Genomic DNA, 25,805 nt, shown 5'->3' with positions numbered 1-25,805 from the left:
ATTATTATCTAGTCTTAGTGACATTGAATTTAATACTACTTGATGATCACTAGATTTCCTGATTATAGCCTATTTCATTTTTCATGTCCTACCACGACAAAGGCAGAATAGAAGTCTCGTTGCACTTTATGATAAATCCATGTACTTAGAATAAAACTTTGTATCAATGTTCATTGTTTGTTTACAGGAAATGGCTAGAAGAAATCGCTTTAGCAAGCAAGCAGGGACGGAAACCATCTCTTCTGCGTGCAATGACCAAGACATTCTGGTTGAGTTATGCTCCTTCCGGTGTCATGTTCCTGATACAAGCTCTCATCCTCAAGTAATTATTACCTTATAATAAATATTTCTCGTTATTAATACTCTTGCTAATATAATGAATAACTAATAGCCTTATACTATGCTAATTTACATACTATACGCATGAGGTGTGGTATAATGTGTTATTTTTGTTACAATTTTCTTATCTATTTCCTTTTTTGTGATAATTGCTGAACAAAAAATAAAAAACACAAACGTAATATAGAAGTGACTTTCGTATTTTAAAAGCGTGTTATTGTTATCAATAAATTACATTCGTCGTTTCAGACCTTTCCAGCCTGTAGCGTTAAGTATGATGTTAACCTACTGGGAACCAGGTTCCACTATGACTTACCAGGAAGCCATATACTGCGCATTAGCCGTCATCTTCATGTCACTAATGATCGCTTTCCTGAACCACCACGGCACCTACTCCACTCAACAGTTTGGAATGAAAGTGCGCATTGCTGCATGTTCACTCATCTACAGAAAGGTCAGAAACAGTTCACAAAATAATACACAAATTATGACAAAGATTTTATTGAAACCTCAAAATAAAAGTTCATTATATTCTCTCATAAGAGTTCAAGGATACCTAATATTAAATTAATTCTGTGCAACGCGGTAGTATGCACGTAAAACAATAAGATTTACAAAATTGAAACCACTCGTACGACTTGCAATTACAATAAATCACGAGCCAGTAACAAGAATGTATTGTGTTATTCTATATTCTCAGGTAATGCGGATGAGCTCCGGTGCCTTAGCCCAGACCACGGCTGGACAAGTGGTAAATCTTTTGTCGAATGACGTGAACCGGTTTGACTACGCATTCATCTACACTCACTTCATCTGGCTGCTTCCTCTGCAAGTGGTTTTAGTTTGCTATCTGATATACCTCAAGATCGGTTATGCAGCTATAGTAGGAGTGGTCGGTATTGTGCTGCAGACTATACCTGTTCAATGTAAGTGGATTGAATATATGTACCTAAATCCAATGTATAACATTTTTATTGTAGATCACCGATATCAGTTTATTAATGTTCCTCTTGTAGTATGCGAATAATGAGAGCAGATAGGTTAAACTGCTTTCCTATTTAGTCAGGCAGTTCATCAGGTCTAATTTGAACAGGTGTTTAAAGATGGCGAGCAATATTTGTTTTCACACAGCTTGTCCTTGTCAGTTGTCTCGTACGAAGAAACTTGTCGTTTTCTTGTGTGAATTATTATTAAGTTTATTTTTTTAAATATTTATGGTATGGTACATATTTCTGTTATTTTTAATATTCTTTTAGCTTATATGAGTAAACTGGCGGCACGATTGAGAATGAAGACAGCTGGCAAAACAGATGAAAGAGTGCGAATTATGGACGAAATTATTAACGGAATGCAGGTAATATTTCGGAAACACAACGTCATCTAGTTGTATTGTTATTAAATCCTTGATTTCTTTGAGGATATGTTTTTATACATACGAGACAGTCTGTGTTTACAAAATTTTATTTCATTTTAGGTTATTAAAATGTATGCCTGGGAAAAGCCATTTGAACAAGTGGTGGCTTTGGCCCGCAAGAATGAAATTAACTGTATCACGTCTGCTTCCTACCTTCGAGGGGTCTACCTCAGTTTCATGGTGTTCACAGAGAGATTGACCCTGTATACAACTCTGCTTTCATATTCATTATTCGGTTATCAAGTTACAGCAGACATTGTAAGTTTTGATAATTATTTTATCTATAAATTTATCGTTATTCCTATTACTATTCAAATTACTATTCAATATTCATACTTGTTCCATCCATTCAAAAGAGCAAGAATCATTCCCCAATATATTTTAGGATTGTAACGTAATAATTATATATTGTCTTAAAAAGGACAATACAGATCGATAAGGTTGTGTAATATGTACAATAGGTAAGTATGTGGCAAGATTTCAGTGATCTAATTTACAGGTTTTTCCTTTGGCGCAATTCTACAATACACTACAAGGCACTTTATCGATAATAATGTCGAATGCCGTATCGTTTTTGGCAGAGGCGCTGATATCCGTTCAACGCCTTGAGGCGTTCATGTTATTGGGTACGTGAGACCTACCCTGGTCTCGGAAATACTATGCATGGAAAGCTACGCAATAGTCATGCTATTACTATTAAGCAAAAGTCCAAATTATAGCGGAGACTTTTATTGTTGATAACCCTTAAACTCACTACTTATGACAGTATCGGCTTGTATAATATACAATATGTTATATGCCATTGCATGCGTAAAAATTGAGAATCTAATATAGAACACAGTTGGAAGAGGTTAGCTTGTAGTTAGAAATGTTTGGAAGTCGAAAATTAGGTAAACTGAATGAGTATTGACCACTTATGTGGTTTTCACAGGCTTTCCCGATGGCACAAATGTTCAACATCCTTCAAGCTTCATTATCTATTGTGTTGCCAATGAGTCTTTCTATGTCACTAGAGTCTTATGTCTCCGTTCTTCGTATACAAGATCTTTTATTATTGGGTACGATTTTAAATAATTTCTCGAATTGTGGTCCGTCTGAATTTTGAAATTTTGTCTTTGGTATTGGATTGAGTCAAGAAGCTTATATCTAATAGGTACACTGGAGATTTCAGTATGAACATTAACTTGTAACAAGAAAATATGACGTTGAATGACGCCTGTATGTTTTTTTATCCCTTTCACACCTAGATAGTTAGTTAGGTGTGAAAGGGATAAAAAAACATACAGGCGTCATTCAACGTCATATTTTCTTGTTACAAGTTAATGTTCATACTGAAATCTCCAGTGTATTAGATATAAGCTTCTTGGATTGAGTGTTCGCAAAAGTGTTGTCTTTGGTGTGCTTTACTGCTTATGGCCGTTTATAACAAATAATAATTAATGGGTTTGTAAATAAAAGTTTGCATGTTACTAATCTGTATGTGGCTAATATACTAACATAATTCAAATAAAATGTCCTGTTAATTAATATTTTTTTATGTGTATTAAAAATATGTTCACATAATAAGTATGTTAATTATTATTTTGGTCAGCATTAATTATTGAACACTTTATGAATCAATAAATTACTATGTATTTAGTCTAAATTTACATATAAGGATGTAAACAATCATTTCCGATAACTTTTATGAAGATGTCAAGGCTGGTTATAAAACAACTACCTACTTAATATTTTGATAAAAGCATTCATGGTGTACGAAAACATTGACTAAGTATAAATTTTCACTGTTATCAATGCACTTATTAATTCATAAATTGCTGTACATTAACTGCATAACGGGTCACTTTAAAACACACTATCTAATTTGATTAAATATTGTGGTATAATTAAAGAATAACATGATGACATTAATTTAATATTATAACGGAACAGATGAACGAGAAGATCTCCGAAGTGTAGCAGGCGTTGATATCGCAAAGCTTGTGGAAAACGTGGAAAATAAGAAAATGAAAAACTTGCGTGAGTTGGATCTCTGCCCGAACACATTCAAAAAAATTGACGAAGATGGCATTTACAATCCAGGTATTGAAAACTTCTCGACTGACTTATGTAATTAAATTCCAAAACATAACCATTTATCATCGTGTAACATGTTTATCATATCATTATTGATGAAAAAACCTTTGACTTACAATAATTTATGTCACACGGAAGTAATTCTGCACCTCGCAGTTATAGTTTATTTGTTATTCCATATACATTTTGCCAGCAAATCCCAAAGGATCCAAACAAACACGCAGCAAACGAGCAGTCGAATCGAGAGAAATTCAGTGCTGAATGTACATTCCATTGCTTTGTTTACCTACAACAACAAAAACGTATTCGAATTATTACTTCGGATACTTTAAAAAGATACAGTTGCGTTAATTTAAGAAATTTACAGTATCATGGGAAAAAATCGTATCTAGGGTCTAATTTCTGCGTAGATATCGTACTCGTTGTCTCCTTCAGTGTTTCTATAGGTTAATTCATAAAAAATTAACAGATTTATAGTTCAGTAGACGATCTAAAGTTAACCTCCGGCAAATTGACAGGCATAATAATAAATACCAAATCATTTAAAGCGTACCTATAGGTTTATCCAACTTATAGGTTTTGACTGCAACGAGAAAGGATTGATTGCCACATCACAACGTGCTATACCTTTTAATTCTGACGATGGCATCGTTATCCAAGATGTATCTGCTCAATGGATAGAAAATGGACCTGTGATATTGCGTCATGTTAATATTAATATTCCCAAAGGAAAACTATGCGCAATCATTGGTTCAGTTGGATCTGGGAAAGTGAGAACTTTTTTTTATGTATATTATACATTGTCTTTTGCATATTTTGACATGTACCTTAACCCACTTTTTATTACATTTTCAGAGCTCAATTCTACATTTACTATTAAATGAATTACGTGCGACAAGTGGCCGAATATATCTTTCCGGACCCTTGTCCTATGCTTGCCAAGAACCCTGGTTGTTCGTCGCTTCTGTTCGGCAGAACATATTATTTGGTTTACCTTACAATCCTAAAAAATACAAAGAGGTAATATAGCAATGATCACATTAAATTTATTTCTTTAAAATAGATCTATAACATTAATTTATATTTTTTTTTGTATCCAGGTTGTAAAGGTGTGTGCACTACAAAAAGATTTCCAACAGTTCCCTCACGGAGACCAAACGCTAGTTGGAGAGAGAGGTGCCTCTCTATCTGGTGGTCAAAGGGCACGTATTAATTTAGCAAGAGCAGTATATAGACAAGTAAGTATTATACACCACATATTTTTGAAGTAAAACTTCTTTAAGCACGTTGAGAGTAAAATTTCAAGGTCGCTTCAAGGCAATACCGTCACGTCGTGGAGGCGACGATTTTGGTATTTTTGAATCTTGCCACAGAAGTTTCACTTCTGACACTTGTGCTCGGCACACACGCTCTTTTTTTTTTAGTAATAGACATCGTTTAACTTTTTTTTCACCTCTACCTAATTACCTTTTATATGTTGTTTACATATATTTTTGTACTTCTAGGCGGACATATATCTTTTAGATGACCCGCTATCAGCCGTGGACGCACATGTTGGCCGTCAATTGTTTGACGAATGCATTAACGGATATCTACGTCACACAACGCGCATTCTTGTTACTCACCAGTTACATTACCTTAAGGCTGCCGACTATATAATTATTATGAATAACGTAAGTACCTTATCGATTATCTACTAATCATATCTGTATAGGTATATTAAGAAGAGCTGGAACGTCAACACATTTACACATTGCACATGTTAGGCCGGGAGATACTGACACAAAATTTCGGGTCATTTGTAACAGGATGGCGGGGCGGTCTAGAGGGGTCTTAGTACGCTATGACAAAAAGAAAAATGATGGTCAGAACGCTGGTACCGGCGGACTAGTCGCGTGGGCGTTAGTCAAACTCGTCGGATAAATAGCGAAAGTCCAACGATTTGTAACACAAAAATTTTAGAATTTACCGATAGCCCTTAAAAAAGATGTAGGCGGTAGTGTCATGCCATACTTTTACGATGTGACTTACAGTCCGCCATACCGACGTGAATGCGTTGATTTAAAAAAAACAATTCAACCATTTGTACCGGGCTCACTTTTGCACAGGTAACCATCGTCGTGCAGCCATTTACTAAAATCGCCATGCCATACTTTTCGGACGATTCCAAATGGTCGCCATACCATATAGTTTTTGAATTTTTTTTTCTCGCCAAACGATTTGTACCACCCTACATTTTTTTTCAACAACTCCTGAATGATTATAAATAGAAGTGTGATAATGCCATACCTGTGGGAGGTGGCGAATGTGTATAAGATTTTTTTCTTATTGTAAGATTTTATTCGTAGTTTGAACGATTTGTATGGCACTTATTTTTCCCTCTATTAAAAGTATGGCAAATATAATAATGGTCACGTTGCATCATATACTTTCCAAAAATGCCGTACTGGTACAAATCGCCAATTCTTTTCATTTTTTTTTACGTCTTGGCTTAAGTCTTACAATCATCCGCCCCATGTTTGCAATCTGCGATATTTTTTTCTAGGTAGAATTGTATACAAACAAACAGAATATAATGATCCCATACTGTAAAAAATTATTTTACGTATTGTACAGTCGTATTTTTGAAACGTGACGAATAAATTAATTTTCAAGTATGGCAGCACTTTTTCCCCCTACTAGAAGTATGGCAAATATAATAATGGTCACATTTTATCAAATACTCTCCAAAAATCCAAATGCAATACTGGTACAAATTGTTTGGCGAAAAAATTTTTTTTTGCAGATTTTCGGCGGTATAGTGGCCATTTGGAATCGTCCGAAAAGTATGGCATGGCGATTTTAGTAAATGGCTGCACGACTATGGTTACCTGTGCAAAAGTTAGCCTGGTATAAATGTTTGAATTGTTTTTTTTTAATCAACGCATCGCGTCGGTATGGCTGTAAGTTACACCGGAAAAGTATGGCATGACACTACCGCCTACATCTTTTTTATGGGCTATCGGTGAATTTTAAAATTTTTGTGTTGCAAATCGTTTGACTTTCGCTATTTATCCGACGAGTTCGACTAACGCCCACGCGACTAGTCCGCCGGTACCAGCGTTCTGAGTTCTGACCATCATTTTTCTTTTAGTCATTGCGTAATAAGACCTCTGTAGAACCGCCATTCTGTTACAAATGACCCGAAATTATGTGTCAGTATCTCCCGGCCTATGTATGTGTCATATTTTGCAATTGTTTATAATTACAGGGTGATGTAATTGGTGTAGTACGAATATCTAAAAATCGATGAAGAATTTTGTGATACAGTAAATGGAAGAATTATAGACTATTTTACAGTATTTAATAAAATCATTTAATTTTTTGTTCATTTTCATTAGAAATGTCAATTTTTCTCACCAAGGTGGAAATTTGGATGATAAGGATCTTGTTAGAAAAATATAAATTTTGACTAAAATCGGCATTTTTTTTTCAAAAATCAAATTACTAATTAATAATCAGAGTTATCACATTATTAAAAAAACGCCCGTTATTTAAATCATTATCATAACAACCATCCGTGTGTTGGGAGTAAGCGCACGTGTTATTTGTATTGTTTTTATGACCTGAAATTTAATTATTAGTTGATAATTGAATGATTATTAATACTTTTATCCAATTGATTATTATTAGAATAAATAATAAACTTCATCAATTGATTTACTTTTAAATTATAATTTTACAGGTAAATTATGAGAGCTTTCATAAGTACATAATTATATTTGCATATATATTTATCTACAACGCACCCATTTTACAATTTTATTCAAGTCTAAAATGAAATTAGAGTCGCATTTATTTTTGAACATACTGTAAGTGAAATTGCATAAGTGTGAGTACTGTGAACATGCCAGCTTTCCTTAATTGACCGATAATACTAATCTAGTCATATAAACCACTTAAAATAGTCAAGTAGTTGAAGTATTTCCGCCTAGAAAGAATAATTCAAACTTGACTTATGTTTAAAATTTTTAAGGAAGCAACCAGCACAATTTTATGTCGATTTCAATATATTTTTTAGGGATCAATAGAAGCTAAAGGCACGTTTAATGAATTAATGTATTCGGGCAAAGACTTCGCCAAATTGTTATCGGCAAGTCAGGAGGACGATACCAACCCTGATGCAGAGAAACCTCCCCCGATGTCGAGAAGAACTTCCGCCAGAGTAAGTTATTGTTTTATAAGGTAGAACCTAAGGGTAGAACCTGTGGGTAGAACTAAATATTGAGGTTAAATGTGTCGTCGTCAAAAGATACGTCCGTTGACAAAAATATACTATTCAATATAATATCAATGATGAGCAGCTATTTTTATAAAAAAACTCACTGCTTATTAAATAAAGGATGAAATTTATTGGTGAAGTTATAAATTGAAAGTAGGTATATTTGAAATATAGCGCATTACATATTATATTATGTAACTTTTAGCTGTCCACTACAAGACGACCATCAATCGCTGAATCAACAACTGGTTGTGAAATGCCAGTTCAAGAATTGGAAGAAGAAGAAAGAGAATCAGGTTCTATGGGATGGCATGTCTATGGTGCTTATCTCAGAGCTGGAGGAAAAACTGGTCGCCTGTTGTTTATGGTCATCCTTCTGATAATCGGCCAACTATCGGCTACACTATGTGACTACTGGGTAACATTCTGGTAAGTAATTTAATCATACAAATAAAGACATTTTTTGTCGTAGAAAGCATATTTTACAATATTATTTTTTCAATTTTTTAGGACAAATGAAGTAACACGTTTAAAAGAACGAGAAACCAACAGCTCAAACAAAGATTACAATGCAATAGAAGCTCCTGAAAACAGCACATTCAGTTTCACAAGTTACTTCTCTGGAATTAAACCAGAATCAAGTAAGATATTTTGACTTATTACATACTTTTTTATGTTTTAAATCCACTAAGAGTTAAACGTTAAAAACGTATTTTTAATACCTAATAAAAATTAACTACTGCAGTAAAAAGAGATACATATTACATTCCATGATTTTATATAGTTACTATCAAAAATAAAAACGCTGTATTTTTTTCAGATTTGAACATTCATGCCTACATCGGTCCATTGGACACCTCTCAGTATTTATACGTGTATACGGTGTTGATTATTTGCTGCATATTCTTCATAACAGCCAGAGCCTTAATGTTCTTCAAAGTTTGCATGACTGCATCACGCAACCTCCATAACGATATGTTCCACTCCATGCTTCGTGGTGTTATGCGTTTCTTCGATGCAAATTCGTCAGGTAATTAGATAAATAATCAATAAATTCCATCAGATCAAATACAGAATCATCTAGTTACGAACTTCTATTTCATGTAATTTTTTCGAATTCTGTTACTATAATTTAATGTTAACTTTTTTTCAGGGCGCATTCTTAATCGCTTTTCAAAGGATATCGGTGCTTTAGATGAACTACTGCCTCGTTTCCTTTTGGAATGTATTCAGATTTACCTTGTGATGTTCAGTATATTGACATTAAATGCTGCTGCGTTGGTCTGGACTCTGCTACCGACAACTATTATTCTTCTTTTGTTCTATGTTATTCTGCAAATTTATTTGAAATCTGCACAGTCTATCAAACGATTGGAAGGCACTAGTAAGTTATTGCATATTAATTTGTTCAGTTTAATTTGCATTCCATATTATGTTAAGTATATCTACTAATCCCGTTTTCATCTTCTTGTAGCGAGGAGTCCTGTATTTTCTCACATGTCTGCTACGCTTAATGGCATAAGCACCATAAGATCTTCTGGAGCACAACAAAGGTTGATCCAAGAATTTGACAGATTCCAAGTAAGTTTAACTCACACTTTAACTAGAAACTTAAACGTTCGTCCTATGATTAATTACATAGTTTTGCGTAGTTTTAAAAATTAGGATAAGTATCATGCAGGAGTTCAATTACAATATTTTATCAAAAAATAATTGCTTTGACATAGGAAACAACATAATATACGAATTTAGGGATATGATTCAATTAGGTATTCAATTATAAAGAAATCTTATAGATGCATAAATATTTTCAGGATATACACACTTCTACATGGAGTAGCTATCTGGCAAGTGGTGTCACTCTCGGTTTTTGGTTGGATTTCATATGTGTTCTCTATTTGGCCATCGTCATTGTTGCTTTCCTCGTTATTGACAGCAGTAAGTAATTTTTATATAAGTGACTTCCATACATGATAATAAAATTTGTATGAGATACATAGTTATGTATAAAAAAGTTGTTCAAATAAATTCACTCTAAATCCTAAAATGTGTACTGTGCTACATAGCTACTTTATTTTTATTTCAGAAACAATTTTCTCTGGCAATGTCGGTCTAGCTATTTCCCAAACGCTGATTCTTACTGGAATGCTGCAATTTGGCGTCCGACAGACTGCCGAAGTTATTTCTCAAATGACAAGTGTAGAAAGAATCCTACAATATACCCACATTGAACGAGAAGCACAATGGGAAAAAGGAGGTAAGTAAAAGCTATTTCATTTAGTGTACGAGTATTAAGAGAATGACAAAGAAATTTCCATGAATCTTGTCAAACATTCCAACTAAACTAAATATTCTATATTATTCTCTAAATTTACAGCTCAAGAGACACCTAAAGGCTGGCCCTCTAGAGGTCAAATTGAATTCCGCAATTGCTTCATGAAATATACGCCAGAAGACTTGCCAATTTTAAAAAATCTAAATCTAGTTCTGGAAAGCGGTTGGAAAGTAAGTACCAGTAATAGCTGGATAATGTATAATTTCTAATCTTCCTTCTAATATTACAAACAAGTTTGTGAGGATGTATCTTTCACGAGAAAAACCACAGAAGAAAAACACAGAACGGATTTTGATGATGTGCCTCTTGACTATGACTTAGCAGTGATGTAACTTAAGTGCCAGACTAACATATGAGCTATAGAAATAATAACTTTTTCCTGCGAGCTCGTCCAAAACCTCGTTAGAGAGCGAACTATAAATATAAATTATTACATTGGAATTAATATAAGTACTGTTAGACGTAACTTTTGATTTAATATTTTTGTGGATGAATAATTGTCACTGTTTCCTGTCCGAACATGTTTAGCTGTCGAATACTATAAATTGCCGCGTTCCTTTGACTCGTGGCGCATTCGTACGAATCGTGCCTAGGGGCTCGGTGCCTCGGTCGTTGTTTATACGACGTTCGACCCAACTACCCTCACTTTGCTAATAGTCGTTGACTTGCTGCGTTTTGTTATCAACTACCTACATCAATTAGGTAGCTGTGTAGAATCGCAGTACATTCTTATAACATTCAAACTAATATTTAAACCGGCCTCGCGTGTTATTTCTTACAGTACTTTATTTATCTCAATCAATATATTTAACTATATTTAAGTACTTTATTTATCATGATATATTTATTAAAATAATGTTCAAAAACTTTTAGGTTGGTATCGTTGGCAGGACGGGTGCAGGCAAATCTTCGCTTATTTCCTCATTATTCCGCCTCGCGATTGTTGAAGGAGAAATACTTATTGATGGAGTTGATACCGGAAATTTGGCTCTGCAGGTAATTAACATGAAAGTTTATAGGTACGAATTGTTTTATAGTTATGCCAATTAAACTAATATTTCAACACTTATGATATAAAATATTAACGTAGGTACTTTTATTTATACCTACCGTTTCTTGAGAAATGAGAAATTAAAAGCCTTTAATACATATTAATTAACATAAGTGATTATAATTATAATCTTTAGATTGTTGCAAATTTGGGTTTTTCTAAAAAAATATTAGATAACAATACTTACTTAACAATACATGTTAGTAAAAAGTTATTTGCGGCATACCACTCCCTTAAGCGATTACGAAACTTTCTTCCGATTCCGACCAAAATTTTGTTAGCGCAATCACTCCTTCTTCCCATCCTCGACTACGCTGATGTCAGTTTCTGTGACCTAACTGGAATCCAGCTTGACAAGCTTGAGCGATTTCAGAACTTGTGCATCCGTTTTATCTTTGGATTGCGCAAGTTTGACCACGTCTCCGCTTATCGTCACAGGCTGAAATGGCTGCCTATCAGATATCGCCGGGATGCTCATGTGCTGCATCTATTGTTTGGAATTTTATTCGATCCCAGAACCCCGCCCTATTTAAAAAATAATTTTGAATACGCTCGTAATCATGGGTTGAATTTGAGATCGAACGATACTTGCCTCCTTAATGTACCTATACATAAAACAAAATTTGTTAACACCTCATTCACTGTCAAAGCTATTAGACTATGGAATCAATTACCAATAGCCATACGCAAAGCTAGATCCATTGATGTTTTCAAAAACATGCTCTTTGATTACCACATGTCCTTAATTAAGTGATGACTTTAAATATTCTTTCTCTTATCTGTATTTATTTATTTTATTATATATTATATATTATTTTCTTTATTGTTGTAAATTATGTATTATTTATATTCCTACTTTCTTAGTATTACTATATTATTATTATATATATTGCTTTGGTATGCACCACCTACTTGTATTCTTTCTTTGTTACTGTTTTCCTTGGTTGGGTTACCTGGAAGAGATGGCTCTGTAGCCATAAGGTCGCCTATTGTGCAATTTGATGTATATTTTACTTAATGTTATTTCATTATTTTGGTGTGTACAATAAAGCTTTCATTCATTCATTCATTCATTCTTATTTTACTTTTCTTTTTACAGGATTTAAGATCTAAGATATCAATCATCCCACAAGAACCAGTTCTATTTTCGGCGACAATACGATACAATCTGGATCCATTTGACTCTTACGATGACGAACAATTATGGAGAGCTCTTGAAGCTGTAAGTCTTAAATTGTGCTTTTGGCGTTAAAAAGCTCTCGAAACCCTAAATATTATCTAATCGTTGTTGTATTTAAAAGGTTGACCTAAAAGCTGCCATACCATCACTGGACTTCAAGGTATCTGAAGGTGGATCAAACTTCTCCCTGGGACAACGGCAATTGGTTTGTCTTGCTCGTGCTATCCTGCGCGGTAACCGAATTCTTGTATTGGATGAGGCTACAGCTAATGTAGATCCGAAGTAAGTTTTACTTAACTTTCATATTAATTTATAAGCTATCAAATATACTCTGAAAACATATAAAAATATTTTTGATCAAGAGCCTAATGAATTAACAAAGTGAAATTACTTGCCTGTTTTATAAACAATATTTATTTTATTTCAGGACGGATGAGTTTATACAAAGAACCATCAGAAAACGATTCGCTGATTGTACAGTATTAACCGTGGCACATCGACTAAATACCATAATGGATTCGGATCGTGTGATGGTAATGGACGCAGGACGACTTGTAGAATTCGATCACCCGTACAAATTGTTGAACAATCCAGAAGGTTACTTCACAAAAATGGTTAAAGAGACGAGTGAAAAAATGTCTGCACAGCTTTACCAAATCGCTAAGAAAACATTCATTGACAGCGGCGGTGTAGTAGAATAGTGCATTTAGTAAAACTAATAATGTTAGATGTAATTTAAGTGACCTTAATTATAATGAAAACTGCAGTTAGGTACTTAGCATCATACATTTATTTAACCAAACTGCGCTCCATTAGTTATAGAAAATGAATACTTTGTTGCCATGTTTGTTAGGAATTAGGCTAGTTTTCTATAAATGTTGATGTATAGTTTGCTTGAATATAGGTCAAGATAGACATGAATTAGGCATATTAATCACTGTTTTGTGTGCAGTAATTGAAGTAGGTACGTGTTTTTAAGTTATAGTAAGGTTACCTGTCGCTCCTGCGATATTTTGTGATGAGATTGTAAATAGTAATTATAGACCCCAAAGTATTTCCGATAGAATTTTTAGAATTTTTATTAAGTATAAAATATTTTGAAAATCGTATTTAATATTTATATTGTATCGGTCATTTAATAGGTATTACATTAGTAATAGAAGTGGCAAAATTTTAAGCTCGCTTATGACCTGTATACCTAAGGTTATTCTGACGACTCTTCATTTCATTAAAAACCATCTGAGATAAAATATTTTTATTAAAATTATGTAGGTATTTTATTTATTTTTACGTCCTGTTAAGTTTAAGTTTATTATTTTTAATTGGAGAATGATTATTGTGATTGCCATTGAGGTCAACCTCGTAAATTAAATTAAGCTTTACAATGAATGTTTATTATTTCATCACCCTTTTGTTATATTCGTGAATATCTCTACGGGAGGCGATGGTCGATCGCATGAACTTGTCTTTACAGGCCGCGGTCTCCGACTGGGGCGATGCCAATCTTGTCAAGTTCAATGCTACTAAGACCGAGGCGTGTCTATTCTCCGCTAAACGGAGTCCATTCCATCTGACTCCGACTTTCCAGGGTGTGTCCGTGCCGATAACCAACCACCTCGAGCTTCTTGGCATCACCTTGACGCCTACTCTGAACTTTGGTTCCTATATAGAATCCAAAGCCCAAGTAGCCTCAAAAAAGCTTGGAATTCTGGCGAAGGTGAGACAGTATTTCAGCCCGGGACAGTTGCTCAACCTTTATCAAGCACAAGTCCGATCGTGCATGGAATAGGTACTGCTCTCACCTCTGGGACGGTTCCGCCAAGTACCAGCTGGAGGCGCTTGAGGCGATAGAGAGGCTTGCCAAGAGGCTCATAAACGACGATTAGCTAGTAGGCAAAAAACTCCAGAGCCTCGCTCATCGTCGCAGAGTGGCCAGCTTATCGGTTTTTTACCGGATAGACATTGGTGAGTGCGCTACGGAACTACACGAACTTGTTCCGCCATCCCCGTTCTTCCATCGATCGTCGAGGCGCACAGATTCTAGGCATCGCTATATGGTGGACGTTCCATGTACCCGGACTAAGCGGTTCGATTCCACATTCTTCATTCGAACCGCAAGGGACTGGAACGCGCTTCCTGAATCTGTGTTCCCGGACGAGTACAATATGGGGATCTTCAAGCGAAGAGTGAACCGAAACCTACTAGGGAAGCGCGTACCATCTTAGACCGCATCTTAGCTTTCCATCAGGCGAGATTGTGGTCAAGCGCTTCCCTATCTTAAGTAAAAAAAAAAAATATCTCGTTCCTTACAACAAAATTATGGCAGTTAAAGGGGGTAATATCGTATCGTATACCTATACTTACATAGCATCATCAAGATGTTTTCATTGCTACCGAATGTGTAATGTAAGCCCGTGTTAATACTACATGTTTGATCTACCTTTTCCTCTTATTATCTAGATTTCTTTGTTTGATAACCAATATGAATGAAATAAAAAAAAATCAATGAAAATATAACATTAATTAATTCATTATTTTAGGTAAAAACAATTTTTTTTTTGAACCTAAGGTATCGTTATTGAAAATCACGATCTAGCCTTTTACTATAGGCTAATGAGTACCTAATATAAATGTGTCCTCACATCCTCCTCCAACACTTTTCTTAATGTCTCTATTTAAGGCGAAGACACTTTTTTCATGTGTTCTTTATGAATAGCACTCACTATATTACACTGAAACGTCACTAAACTAACTCAAAAGGTTTTGTCCTTCAGTCTTCTCACTATGTCCATGTTGTCAAGGAGCTGGATAACCTCGACGTTCACATGATGGTGAAGTCTGCGTTCGTGAGCTTCGGCGTTCTTTTTAATTATGTCCGTGACGAGATCTACTTTACTGATCTGATCAAAATGAATTTCCTTTTTTTTTATTTTACAATTTTGTCAATTAGGTAACTAATTTTTGATACTAATAAAAAGTTAGAAAACATTTATTTTGGAAGAGTTGTCCTCAATCAATTTGGTTACTCAAGAATTCGATGTACTACTTCTATATTCTCTACTAGCTGCGTTCCACGGTTTCTCCCGCGTGGCTCCGCTCCTATTGATCTTAGCGTGATGATATATAGCCTTCCTCCATGAATGGGCTATCTAACACTGAAAGAATTTTTCAAATTGGACCAAATCGTTCCTGAGATTAGCGCGTTCAAACAGACAAACAAACTCTTCAGCTTTATAATATTAGTATAGATAATAATAATCTTATACTATTGGGCAATATGTAGTAAAAAAATAAATTTCATATTACATTTATTTATTTTGATGCCTTTTATCCAGGAACTAGTAACTTAATTAATATTGCAACAACTAATAAAGCAGTCATCAGTGATTAAAAAAATATAGGAAAGTCAGTAATTGAAACATAGTTATAAATTAAAACTAAGTTTTATTCACCAGTATAAGATGCATATATCTTAATTATGTTTAACATATTGGTTTAAAATTATGTAAAGTTAATTCCATAATTTTATTTATCAAATAAAAAAGTGATGAATGTTTACACAAAGAAGTAAGAACTCACAAGTTTAAATGCCACACCACATATTAGGTTTATAAAAATCTAGCTATGCTACATGATTTAAATGCTAAAGTTATAAGATAATAAACAAGATTAAATTGTACTAAATTTCATCCAATGGTTGAGTAAAATACTGCACCAATTTATCTCAGCTAAGCAAATAATCAGACATTTCATGTATCAATCGCTACACAGTTTGAACTAACAATTCATAAAATCAAATCCGGATCACAAACATTAAAGCTAATTAGACTATTCTATATCTGGGAGATCTTCATCTTCCACGGAGCTGGTGTCATCATTTTCATACTTATCATTGTCCATCATATTATAAAACATGTCGTCCGTTGCTTCATCACCACTCTCTTCCTCATCTTGCCATCTATTGAAATCAATCCTGAGCCAATGATGTTTCTTCTTATCACTAGTTAGGGTTGGCCAAAATACACTATCGGCTTTTTCCTTGGCTAAAACTAGTTCAATTAATCTCCCTTTGTTAACCTGAGTACTCTTTTCAGGGTTTATTTCTGCATATAATGGGATTTCAACTTCGTATAATTTTTGCTCTGGAGCACCTATTCCTTTGAAGGATACTAACTGTTTTTCGATTTTTATTTCAGGTTTTTCACATTCAACATTAAAAGTCAGAAAAACACGCGAATTTCGTTGCGCCCATGATACCGACGGTGGTGTAGCTACAGTCTCCGAACCCATTGTGTGTCTAATTTAGATCTTTATATCAAATCTAATTAACTTAATGCTTTTTTAGTATTGTAAATAACTTTATTACTGGTAAAAATATCAATTCCGACACAAAAAACCACAGAACACAATCAAGAAACCCTGTCGATTTCGAGAAGCCTCACAAGTCACAGGTGACATATGAGTGATATGACAGCTTTGTAACAAATTCATGACTGTCAAAATTTATACTCGCCTAAATTATATACAGATCACAGTAAATACCTACCTACTAGGTAAAAATTAAAATGAGCTTATTATTTGAAACCTAAGTTTTTGAAGAGAAACTTCTTTATCGGGGTTGGACAAAAATTTTGTGTAACATTTTTGCGTTACGCCATACGCGTGACATTTTTGCGTTACGCCGTACGCGTGCCATTTTTGCGTTACGCCATACTCGTGACATTTTTAAGGTCATAAAGAAGTTTCACTTCTTACGTGTGTACACGCATACATTTTTTTATACAGTAAATAGTTTTATATTTTATAAAAGTACTTTTGAAGTGTATTCAAATTATTTTTACAAACTTTATTAGAAAAAGGCTCTATACTGTTCTACAGTTTACTCGAATTAATCCGCTGTAACCAAGAAGCTTATATATAATACACTGGAGATTTCAGTATGAAGATTAACTTGTAACAAGAAAATATGACCTTGAATGACGCCTGTATGTTTTTTATCCCTTTCACACCTACTTGCCAAGTTAGGTGTGAAAGGGATAATAAAACATACAGGCGTCATTCGAGGTCATATTCTCCAGTGTATTAGCACAGTATTACCATATTTCCATTGTAATACTGTGGTATTAGATATAAGCTTGTTGGCTGTAACGAATAAAATCGAGGAAAACATGAGAAAAACAGTTTTTCTACGGTTTAATGTGTTTTTATTATACACAAGCAGCTAAGTCTGCCAAGTTTCGTCAAAATCTGTTCAGGTAGTTCTTTCCAAAATTAAATAAATAGGTACAAGTAAACATACATACATTGAATTGAATCATGCGTAGTCGCTAAATAAAATAGGTATAAATAAAACAATCGCTGTCGCGATTAGTCCGTCCCTTTATGTACCTATATGCTTAAATCTTTCAAACTACGCAACTGATATTGATGCGATTTTTTTAAAAGGTAGAGTGATTGTCGTAGTAACTCAGGTGGCTCTACGATTAAAAAAGTATACTGTAGCTTTTATGACTAAAATAAAACGCTGAATCCATTTTAATGAAATTTGGCAGGGAAACTGAAGAAAGAGGGATCCGGAGGGATACTTTGTGGCACAACTATTAATGAGGGTCAATTTCTTCTCCACATAAGTCTATTAGGTGAAGATTTGGGGTGTTACTACTGTTTCTTTTCATCTTCATAGGTAGGTACTACTCCTGCCTCAATATCATATTTTTGAAGAGGCAAGAAGCGAGTCGGTAAGATATAAATGATTGAAGCCAACTTTAACTAGTAGACTTCGTACAATAGTCGCAAATAAAATATGCCCTAAGTAATATGAAACCTTATTATAAGTTTAACAATAATTTTTAAAATATGAACTATATTTTCTGTGGCCCCAACCTACTTTCACAATCACAGTTCACAATAATCAGTCATTTGTCATATCGTCCAACATGTTTTAAATCGATTGATCTAAAATATAATCAAATATCTTAACCCCAAACAATACTAATAGCCATGTTTCAAAATGGTTAAACAGAAAATTACATAAATGAAAATCAAAATTAAAATGGGTCAAATAGTCGACAAAAAGTCGTCCACTAAAATGTCTAAGACTGGATCTGGCATAAGAAAGTCATCAGGCGGCGTTAAAGGGAATAATAAAAAGAATGAAATAGATTTCTGTGACCCCAAAGTGCAGGGTGTATTGTTAGTGGGTCTCCTCGCTGTACTGGCCCTGGCTCTATGGTTTGGGTTTACGAGTGGATGCTTGGGCAACCGTCGACGTCGGAGAAGACGGTCTTGCTGTTGGTACGAACTATTTTCCAATTTTATTAAATGCAAGTTAGAGTATAAAATTTTAATTGGGCCAATAAGGTTTTCAAGACATTTGAAATATCGAAATATTTTTGTTGACATTATTTTTAAACGGAGGTTTCAATTTTTAAATCAGTTCTTATTATAAACTCACGTTTCCCCTAACGATTTTCTTAGCATGGGCATAAATGATACGGCTTATAAGGCGGTGGTTACGCCTCTATAGATTACGTATGGGTAAGGAAAATGGGAATATTAAAGAAAACTCGAAAACATTGAAAAGTGATTATAATTATGTATTCACACCTGTGTGTACAATATTTTACGAAATACATGTTATTTTCAGAATTAATAGTGCTTCCATCCAACTGAACAATCAGGAAGTTCTTGATCTGACGCTGAAAAAGAAAATATTTTATTAAATAACAGTTGTTTTTATATACACATTTGAATAAATGCAAGCGTGCACAAACAGACTTGCCTTGTTTATTTTAAACAAAATGTATGTTGTATAATAATTTGTTCCTTATTTATTACTCGCTGGCTTCGCTCGCCTCGCTTAGGCGCAGACTAGATAACAAATATTCGTCATTATAATTAATTACCTTCAATAATTAGGCTTGTGTTTTCGGCTCATCCCAGTTTTCGCCGCTATTTTCCCAATCATCATCAGCAGCAGCTGTTCCATTCCCACCTTCTTCGTAGTCATCAGCCGCGCCATCTATATATTAAACAATAAAAATAATCTCATATTGATGCATAAAGTAGGCCAAAATTCCAATAGTTATGAAATTTTTCTCTGAGGAAAACAAGAAGCATACAATACTTTTGCCAAATATCTATCTCCATTCACAAAAATCTTACTATAAAATTGCTCCCTTGCGACGTGAAAGAAAGAAAAGCAAAAAAAAACCTGCCGCATTTATAACATTACTAGACTGCCCGCGTAGTCCAGTAAATTTTTATTTCAATTTACGGTTTGATTGCAGAAAAAAGGCATATAATTACCTTCAACTCCTTGCTGATCTTTATTGGAGGTGTCATCTGAAAAATTGGACAATAAAAAACGTATATCACTACATAGTATAAAACAAAGTCGCTTTCCCTGTCCCTATGTCCCTTTGTACGCTTAAATCTTTGAAACTACGCAACGGATTTTGATGCGGTTTTTTTTAATAGATAGAGTGATTCAAGAGAAAGGTTTATATGTATAATAACATCCATTAAATAGGGATATGCAGGGGAGGTAATAGTCCATATGCACTCTTGGAAAAACCAAAAAGAAAAACACATAATTCCAGAAAAACGTCTTCTGTCACATACCATTAGGATTTATATCTCCCTTCATCATTCTTAAAATATGTTGCTTTTCCTTATTTAGATGTTTCTTCCCGTTCATATGTAGCGTCATTTGCTCACTGCATGTCACGAAAGTCTGGAAACGACATATTGCGGCATTAATCTTTATAATATATTTTACTTGCAAATAAATGATTTATTTATTTATTTATTTATATTCATAGTATAATGATAATGTGAAAAAAGAACATATTGTGTGCTGAGCACACGTGTCAGAAGTGAAACTTCTTTGGCAGGATTCAAAGATACCAAAATCGTCGCCTAACTCTATGACGAGGTGGTATTGCCATGACTCGACCTTGAAATTATTATACTATCAACGCGCCTAATAAAGAAGTTTCACTTCAAAAACTTTGTACTTACCGGTTTTAAAAAAAGGGGGGCGGAAATTTAAATATAATATTTATTTTATCTATATAATCTGATAGTTTATAAGTTTATATAGATAAAAAATGCGTGCATTTTTTTAAACTAATGTATAAAAATTAGATTATATCAAGAAATAAATATTCAGAATAACATTAGATTTGCCACAGTCTGTATTAAAAAAAGGTGAATAAAATAAGTTATGTATTTGTATATTGCATTCATAAAGTATACATAATAAAGGAAAAGTTAATCGAACAACATTGAAATACATCAACTGTACGCCCTTTAGAATAAGGAAACAATTTTTTTTTTATTTATTCCAATTAAAGCAATTATTCCAATCAACAAGTTTTGTGTATGTGTGTGTATAAATATTATACACACACAATTCTTATAACATACAAAGTAAATAGTACCTTTTCTTTCTTCCTTGTCTTACCTTGCAAATATCACAATACAGCTCCCCCGCGACTGGCTTCTCCTGCGGTTTTTCTTCAGTCTCTATCTCGTCTAAAGGTACTAAACACCTTTTCTCTCGACGAATGAGTTGTATACTGCAATTATTTCATCCAATAAAAATTACCATAATTTTCTTTAGGTAAGAAAAAAGTAAGTACTTACACGCGATCCTCCATACCGAGTTGCAGTAATATTGGGTTCTTGGGATTTTTTTTTCCCTCAACAATCCTGAAAAAATGTCAATAAATAAGATTTTTCGTTCATATCCAAGTTATTAATAATACCAGCTATTAGGATTTATAAGGCCTGTTGTTCTCAGACGGGCAATAATTTGACGAATACATGCAACCTTCAAATAACTTTTCTTCCGGGTTCAGTTTTTCCCTAAAATTACAAACTGAATTTGTTCAGACGAAAAATAGGCATTTATTAGGTAAGCATGCTCCATCCTAGACCACCCTTGTTGACAACACCATCAGGCGAAGCGACAAACGATTGCTATTCCTGATTTAAAAAATAAACGCTGCTTCATGCAATCCTCTCGGTTTCTTTCAACGAGCATCGGGAGAATCGATCCAGTAGCGACATGTAGCCTTACGCACGACGAACGCATAAAAAACAGCTGATGTTACGCTTCCGTTCTGCCCGACGAACGCATGACGAGCGGCTAGTGCGACGTTGCCGCTCCGTACGGAAAACGCATGACAAGCGGTTGATGCGACGTTGCCGTTCCACACGACGACCGCAAGACGAGCGGCTGACGCGACGTTGCCGTTTTGTGGACAGTTTTGATTGCAATCGTCAATTGACAACAGGCCTTATATTCTATTAGTCTGATCCTATTTGATTATAGTAGAACAAATATAACTATAAGTAACAGAATAAAATGTAATAATTTCTTATACAGTAAGCACAAAATAGCAATAGCGAAAAAAAATAATAAAATTAATTGTTGATTCAAATAAATTAATTGAATACAAAGAATAAATTCTTCACAGCCACAATTTTTGATAATGTTTTATATAAAATACACTTATTCATATTACATTAACATTTTTTTAACATAAGTTGAATTCCACTTACGCTCGATGAGATTTTCCATTATAGTGCGATTCGGAATGAACCTTTGAAGTGATCTGCACATCACATAGCTCGCAATATAGATCACGAGATTTCATAGGATTCTACAATAGATAAACGCTTTTATTAAACACTAGCGGTCCGCCCCGGCTTCGCCCGTGGTACATATTTACGTTTTCTCTACATAAAAAACATCCTCGTACTTCAAGGAATATAATGAAAAAAGAATTATCGAAATCGGTTCAGCCGTTCTCGAGTTATGCGCTTACCAACACATTTTGCGATTCATTTTTATATTATAGATTATTTTATGTATACTCCACTACATCATTCAAGTGTAACTTCACTTTCATCGGTCATCAGCTTATATTTTAATTTGTTGATTTTATAAATTATTCTGATTTTCCCAATGTTTTACCAGGCTATAAGTCATTGAACTCTATTATGATTATGTACATAAGTTGTCTTACCATCTTACCCCGCATTGTATTTGCAAATTCCATTCGATTGTTTAGCCATTTCTTCTGGTTTTTCAGATGATTTTTAGAATTATAGTGGACACGAGCTGTGACACAAAAATGTTGTATTCACTTATTTTTAATATTATTTTAATCTGAATATTAAAATTAATTTATTTATTTTAATATTAAGTGATAAATTAATTTCGTGAAATTAAAGACTTACACGAGTTAAAAGAATCCAATTCTATCGCGCAAAGGCCGCAGTATTCAGGGTCAATCAGACGCAAGAGATCTCGGGGTAATTGCCTTAAATTTTCCCGTGGTACACCACACTCTGTGAAGAAAGCATTATTAAATAATTTGTAATGCAGTTCTTCGAAATTTGTTCTTTACATAATACAATAGTACGTAAATTTGGGTGAAAATATTAAATTCAATCTAAATAACATTTTATTTTATTGTTCCATTATTTTACCTACTTCAACAAATCATTTACTATAGAGAATATAATATTTAATTTAATTTAATACCATCATTTAATTAGTAAGTACAATCTACTCACTAATTAAATATTTGATAGTTTCAGTCTTTTGTGGTCTAGATAGAAACGGCGGTCCTCTAGGCCACAATCCGGGCCCTTGAAAGTCGGGAAAATTTGCAGGACCGGGCCAAAAATTTGGTGGCGGGCCAAAATTAGGCGGCGGGCCAAAGTGCCTCGGTGGGCCGAATCCCCCTCTTCCACCCACTGACCCATAACCTCCTCTATAAGCACCGTAAGCAAAACGATATCGATTGTTTCTGAAAAATAAGCATTTCTTTCTCAATTATGGCTAAAAACTTTTAAAGTGGAGGAGTGGAGTGAACAATGATAAAAATAGTGGATGATAGGTCATAGTGCATCTGAACTATCATATTGGAAAATTGATAAGCGCTTTTATAAATTGTACTTTTAAAAATAATAAAATCATTAAAAAAAAACAACCAACCAGCTTTCTCACACAATCGTAGAATCCCTATCGTCACAACAAACATACATACGTATTTTTGTATATACTTATGCATCAGGCCAATTTCATCACATGCTTCCACTATTTTGTTCCAATCATGCTGTACCTACCTCCTAATAGTACCAGATCCCACCGCAGGATGATTATATATCGACTAGGTTGCCACTTGCCAGTCAAAATTTGGCCGCAAGCATGTTTAATTAAATTTTTTCTAATAGATTTTATAGTCAGTATTTATAGTCTACATCACGGCAAATTATATAAAGATTCTAAAAAAACACGGTTGCCGTTTTTCAACTGGCCGCAACCCCTTCGCAGCCTGGTGTAAACAGGTATGATTTTATTCCATTTATATGTTACACGTTCATTACGCACATTTATGAATCATATATCATATTAAAGCTTTTTTTTTTTCTTTTAATTATCATAATATATGGTTGCCTAATTAAATCCGGCCGCAAATGAGGGTTGCTGGCTGTTAAAGATGATCAATATTAATTAAAAATGCTTGTGGCCAAATTTACACTGAAAACCTAGTCAATATATATTCTCCTTATTATGAATATTTAGTTTCATCAAAAAAACTATGAACGAAGTAATCCTACGGTGGGATCTTAGACTATAACAAGACCACATAAGTAAATATAAGAAGTGATAAAAGGTGGCTGATCATATTATATATAAAGTGTAAATCTAAAAAGCCTATAAATTTAAAGAACAAAAACAAAAAACTTGTACACAATAACAGTACACTAAGATACACAAAAAGCACCAATTTATAATAACATACAGTAGTATCACTTGTTTGTAATTTATTTTATACCAGACATTGGAATTAATATTACGCTGCTCATAAACATTCATCCAAGGGAATTCAAAATACTACCATTACCTTTAAAAGACGAAAAAAAATGTAGCTTTAGAGCGAGCGCGCACGAGCAACTTTGTCTCCGCAACTATTTTGTCTCTCCACCCATGGGCTAGTATGAAAGTGCGCGCACGTAGCGACGCAACTCCCCATACAATTGATGGGAGAGACAAAATAGTTGCGGAGACAAAGTTGCTCGTGCGCGCTAGCTCTTAGGGATATAAAATGTAATGGATACATATCCATAATGTACAGAATAATGTACATAATAGGTACTAAGACGAGAAATTTATATTTACCCAAAATTATTTGATGGGCCCAGATGTGGTCCCATATCAGGCATATTCATTTCATCTTCGTCAGGATATTCATAGAAATCATCATCATATTGATGACCACTATCCATTTTATATGCTGACGTCCGGTTTCCAAAGTTAACCACAACTCCGTATATTAAAGGATAGAGAAGAACTTTAACATCAATAAAATGTGTCTGAAAAAAAAGTTAGCTTAATTAGTTACTCTTCAAACTCTCCTGTTATTAGATCGCTATAAAACATTGCTGCAATGCTACAAACTTATTATAGATGTATGATCTAAGATTACAAAGTGTAACTTCAAAAGTAGTAGCAAAGCAAATTTTGTAAATTTTCAAATAAAATTATTTACCGTTGACTTAACAAAAATTTCCTTTGCAATTTTTTTCTATATAATATCTGCTTTTAATTCTGCCACTATATTACTTGCTCTGTGATTCTGCTGGTAAGTGGAATGCGAAATTAACAGGCAAATTGATAATCGGCCACATAGGGCCACATAATCGGCAAACGTGAAATGATCAATCATGAATCAATAGACAATTATAAACCTGAACAGGAACAAACTCAGTGAACAAAGTTCAAACATCAATTTGACAACTTTGACAGTAAAGTAAAAGTACAATCCCACAGAATATGTACGATCCAAACCGTAATGTAACGTGAATGTAACCGTAACCGATAATAAATTTAATATAATGCCGTGATATAATGTAAACCGGGCATAAGTTGTGGGCATAAGACATATTATACAGCCAGAGAATAATTATGTATTTTTATATAGTGATAGAAAATGGAATATATTATGTTTGTAATATTAATGGAATGATTTCCATTATAATTATTTAAATATATTACACATAAATTTGTTTAAATTGGTAGAGATCTGTTGCTAATAGGTATGACGAAAGATTTTGAAATCCTCTTCC

At 34.0% G+C, this 25,805-nt stretch overlaps 4 protein-coding genes across 6 annotated transcripts in view; 2 read left to right on the top strand and 2 right to left on the bottom strand.

Moving 5' to 3' along the window:
• The window catches only part of LOC149489851 (ATP-binding cassette sub-family C member 4-like), a 36,611-nt gene extending 22,570 nt beyond the window's left edge, over positions 1-14,041 (top strand). The window contains exons 2-25 of one of the 2 annotated variants that reach the window (XM_089714578.1): positions 188-322; positions 589-793; positions 1,040-1,265; positions 1,596-1,693; positions 1,814-2,011; positions 2,685-2,811; positions 3,686-3,835; positions 4,406-4,599; positions 4,685-4,849; positions 4,930-5,067; positions 5,335-5,502; positions 7,890-8,033; positions 8,296-8,519; positions 8,601-8,731; positions 8,911-9,120; positions 9,244-9,474; positions 9,565-9,671; positions 9,905-10,028; positions 10,177-10,347; positions 10,468-10,595; positions 11,299-11,421; positions 12,576-12,698; positions 12,778-12,938; positions 13,084-14,041. In XM_089714578.1, coding sequence (XP_089570704.1) covers positions 188-322; positions 589-793; positions 1,040-1,265; positions 1,596-1,693; positions 1,814-2,011; positions 2,685-2,811; positions 3,686-3,835; positions 4,406-4,599; positions 4,685-4,849; positions 4,930-5,067; positions 5,335-5,502; positions 7,890-8,033; positions 8,296-8,519; positions 8,601-8,731; positions 8,911-9,120; positions 9,244-9,474; positions 9,565-9,671; positions 9,905-10,028; positions 10,177-10,347; positions 10,468-10,595; positions 11,299-11,421; positions 12,576-12,698; positions 12,778-12,938; positions 13,084-13,357 — 3,955 coding nt within the window. In that variant the 3' untranslated portion in view covers positions 13,358-14,041. Of the gene's footprint in view, positions 1-187; positions 323-588; positions 794-1,039; positions 1,266-1,595; positions 1,694-1,813; positions 2,012-2,252; positions 2,380-2,684; positions 2,812-3,685; positions 3,836-4,405; positions 4,600-4,684; positions 4,850-4,929; positions 5,068-5,334; positions 5,503-7,889; positions 8,034-8,295; positions 8,520-8,600; positions 8,732-8,910; positions 9,121-9,243; positions 9,475-9,564; positions 9,672-9,904; positions 10,029-10,176; positions 10,348-10,467; positions 10,596-11,298; positions 11,422-12,575; positions 12,699-12,777; positions 12,939-13,083 lie in introns of both variants that reach the window. The other variant, XM_089714577.1, reaches the window with a different exon arrangement.
• A 59-nt stretch (positions 14,042-14,100) lies between these two features.
• Positions 14,101-14,542, top strand: LOC149489850 (uncharacterized). Its single transcript, XM_089715078.1, has 2 exons — positions 14,101-14,373; positions 14,420-14,542. Exons 1-2 carry the CDS (start codon positions 14,101-14,103, stop codon positions 14,540-14,542), a joined length of 396 nt encoding a protein of 131 aa, XP_089571204.1.
• Positions 14,543-16,084: 1,542 nt separating this feature from the next.
• On the bottom strand, positions 16,085-17,128 carry LOC149489849 (cytosolic Prostaglandin E synthase-like). Its single transcript, XM_089714612.1, has one exon. The coding sequence runs from the start codon at positions 16,944-16,946 to the stop codon at positions 16,485-16,487; it is 462 nt and encodes a 153-aa protein (XP_089570738.1). The 5' UTR covers positions 16,947-17,128; the 3' UTR covers positions 16,085-16,484.
• Positions 17,129-19,229: 2,101 nt separating this feature from the next.
• On the bottom strand, positions 19,230-25,362 carry LOC149489848 (uncharacterized). 2 transcript variants are annotated; one of them, XM_089714602.1, is made up of 12 exons: positions 25,229-25,362; positions 24,859-25,052; positions 23,247-23,482; positions 22,908-23,018; positions 22,694-22,788; positions 22,227-22,327; positions 21,306-21,371; positions 21,124-21,238; positions 20,280-20,391; positions 19,965-20,000; positions 19,562-19,677; positions 19,230-19,354 (listed from the first exon to the last, which is right to left on the bottom strand). In XM_089714602.1, exons 2-11 carry the CDS (start codon positions 24,963-24,965, stop codon positions 19,571-19,573), a joined length of 1,086 nt encoding a protein of 361 aa, XP_089570728.1. In that variant the 5' UTR covers positions 24,966-25,052; positions 25,229-25,362; the 3' UTR covers positions 19,230-19,354; positions 19,562-19,570. The 2 variants fall into 2 exon arrangements, with proteins under 2 accessions (XP_089570728.1, XP_089570729.1); XM_089714603.1 differs by having other exon boundaries at positions 25,241-25,362.
• Between the last annotated feature and the right edge of the window lie 443 nt (positions 25,363-25,805).

This window comes from Colias philodice, chromosome 3 (genome assembly GCF_061535455.1).
Source record: "Colias philodice isolate Cphi_HAF_F1 chromosome 3, ilColPhil1 Martin Lab GWU primary, whole genome shotgun sequence".
NCBI lineage: Eukaryota > Metazoa > Arthropoda > Insecta > Lepidoptera > Pieridae > Colias > Colias philodice.
This window is presented reverse-complemented; position numbering and strand designations above follow the sequence as displayed.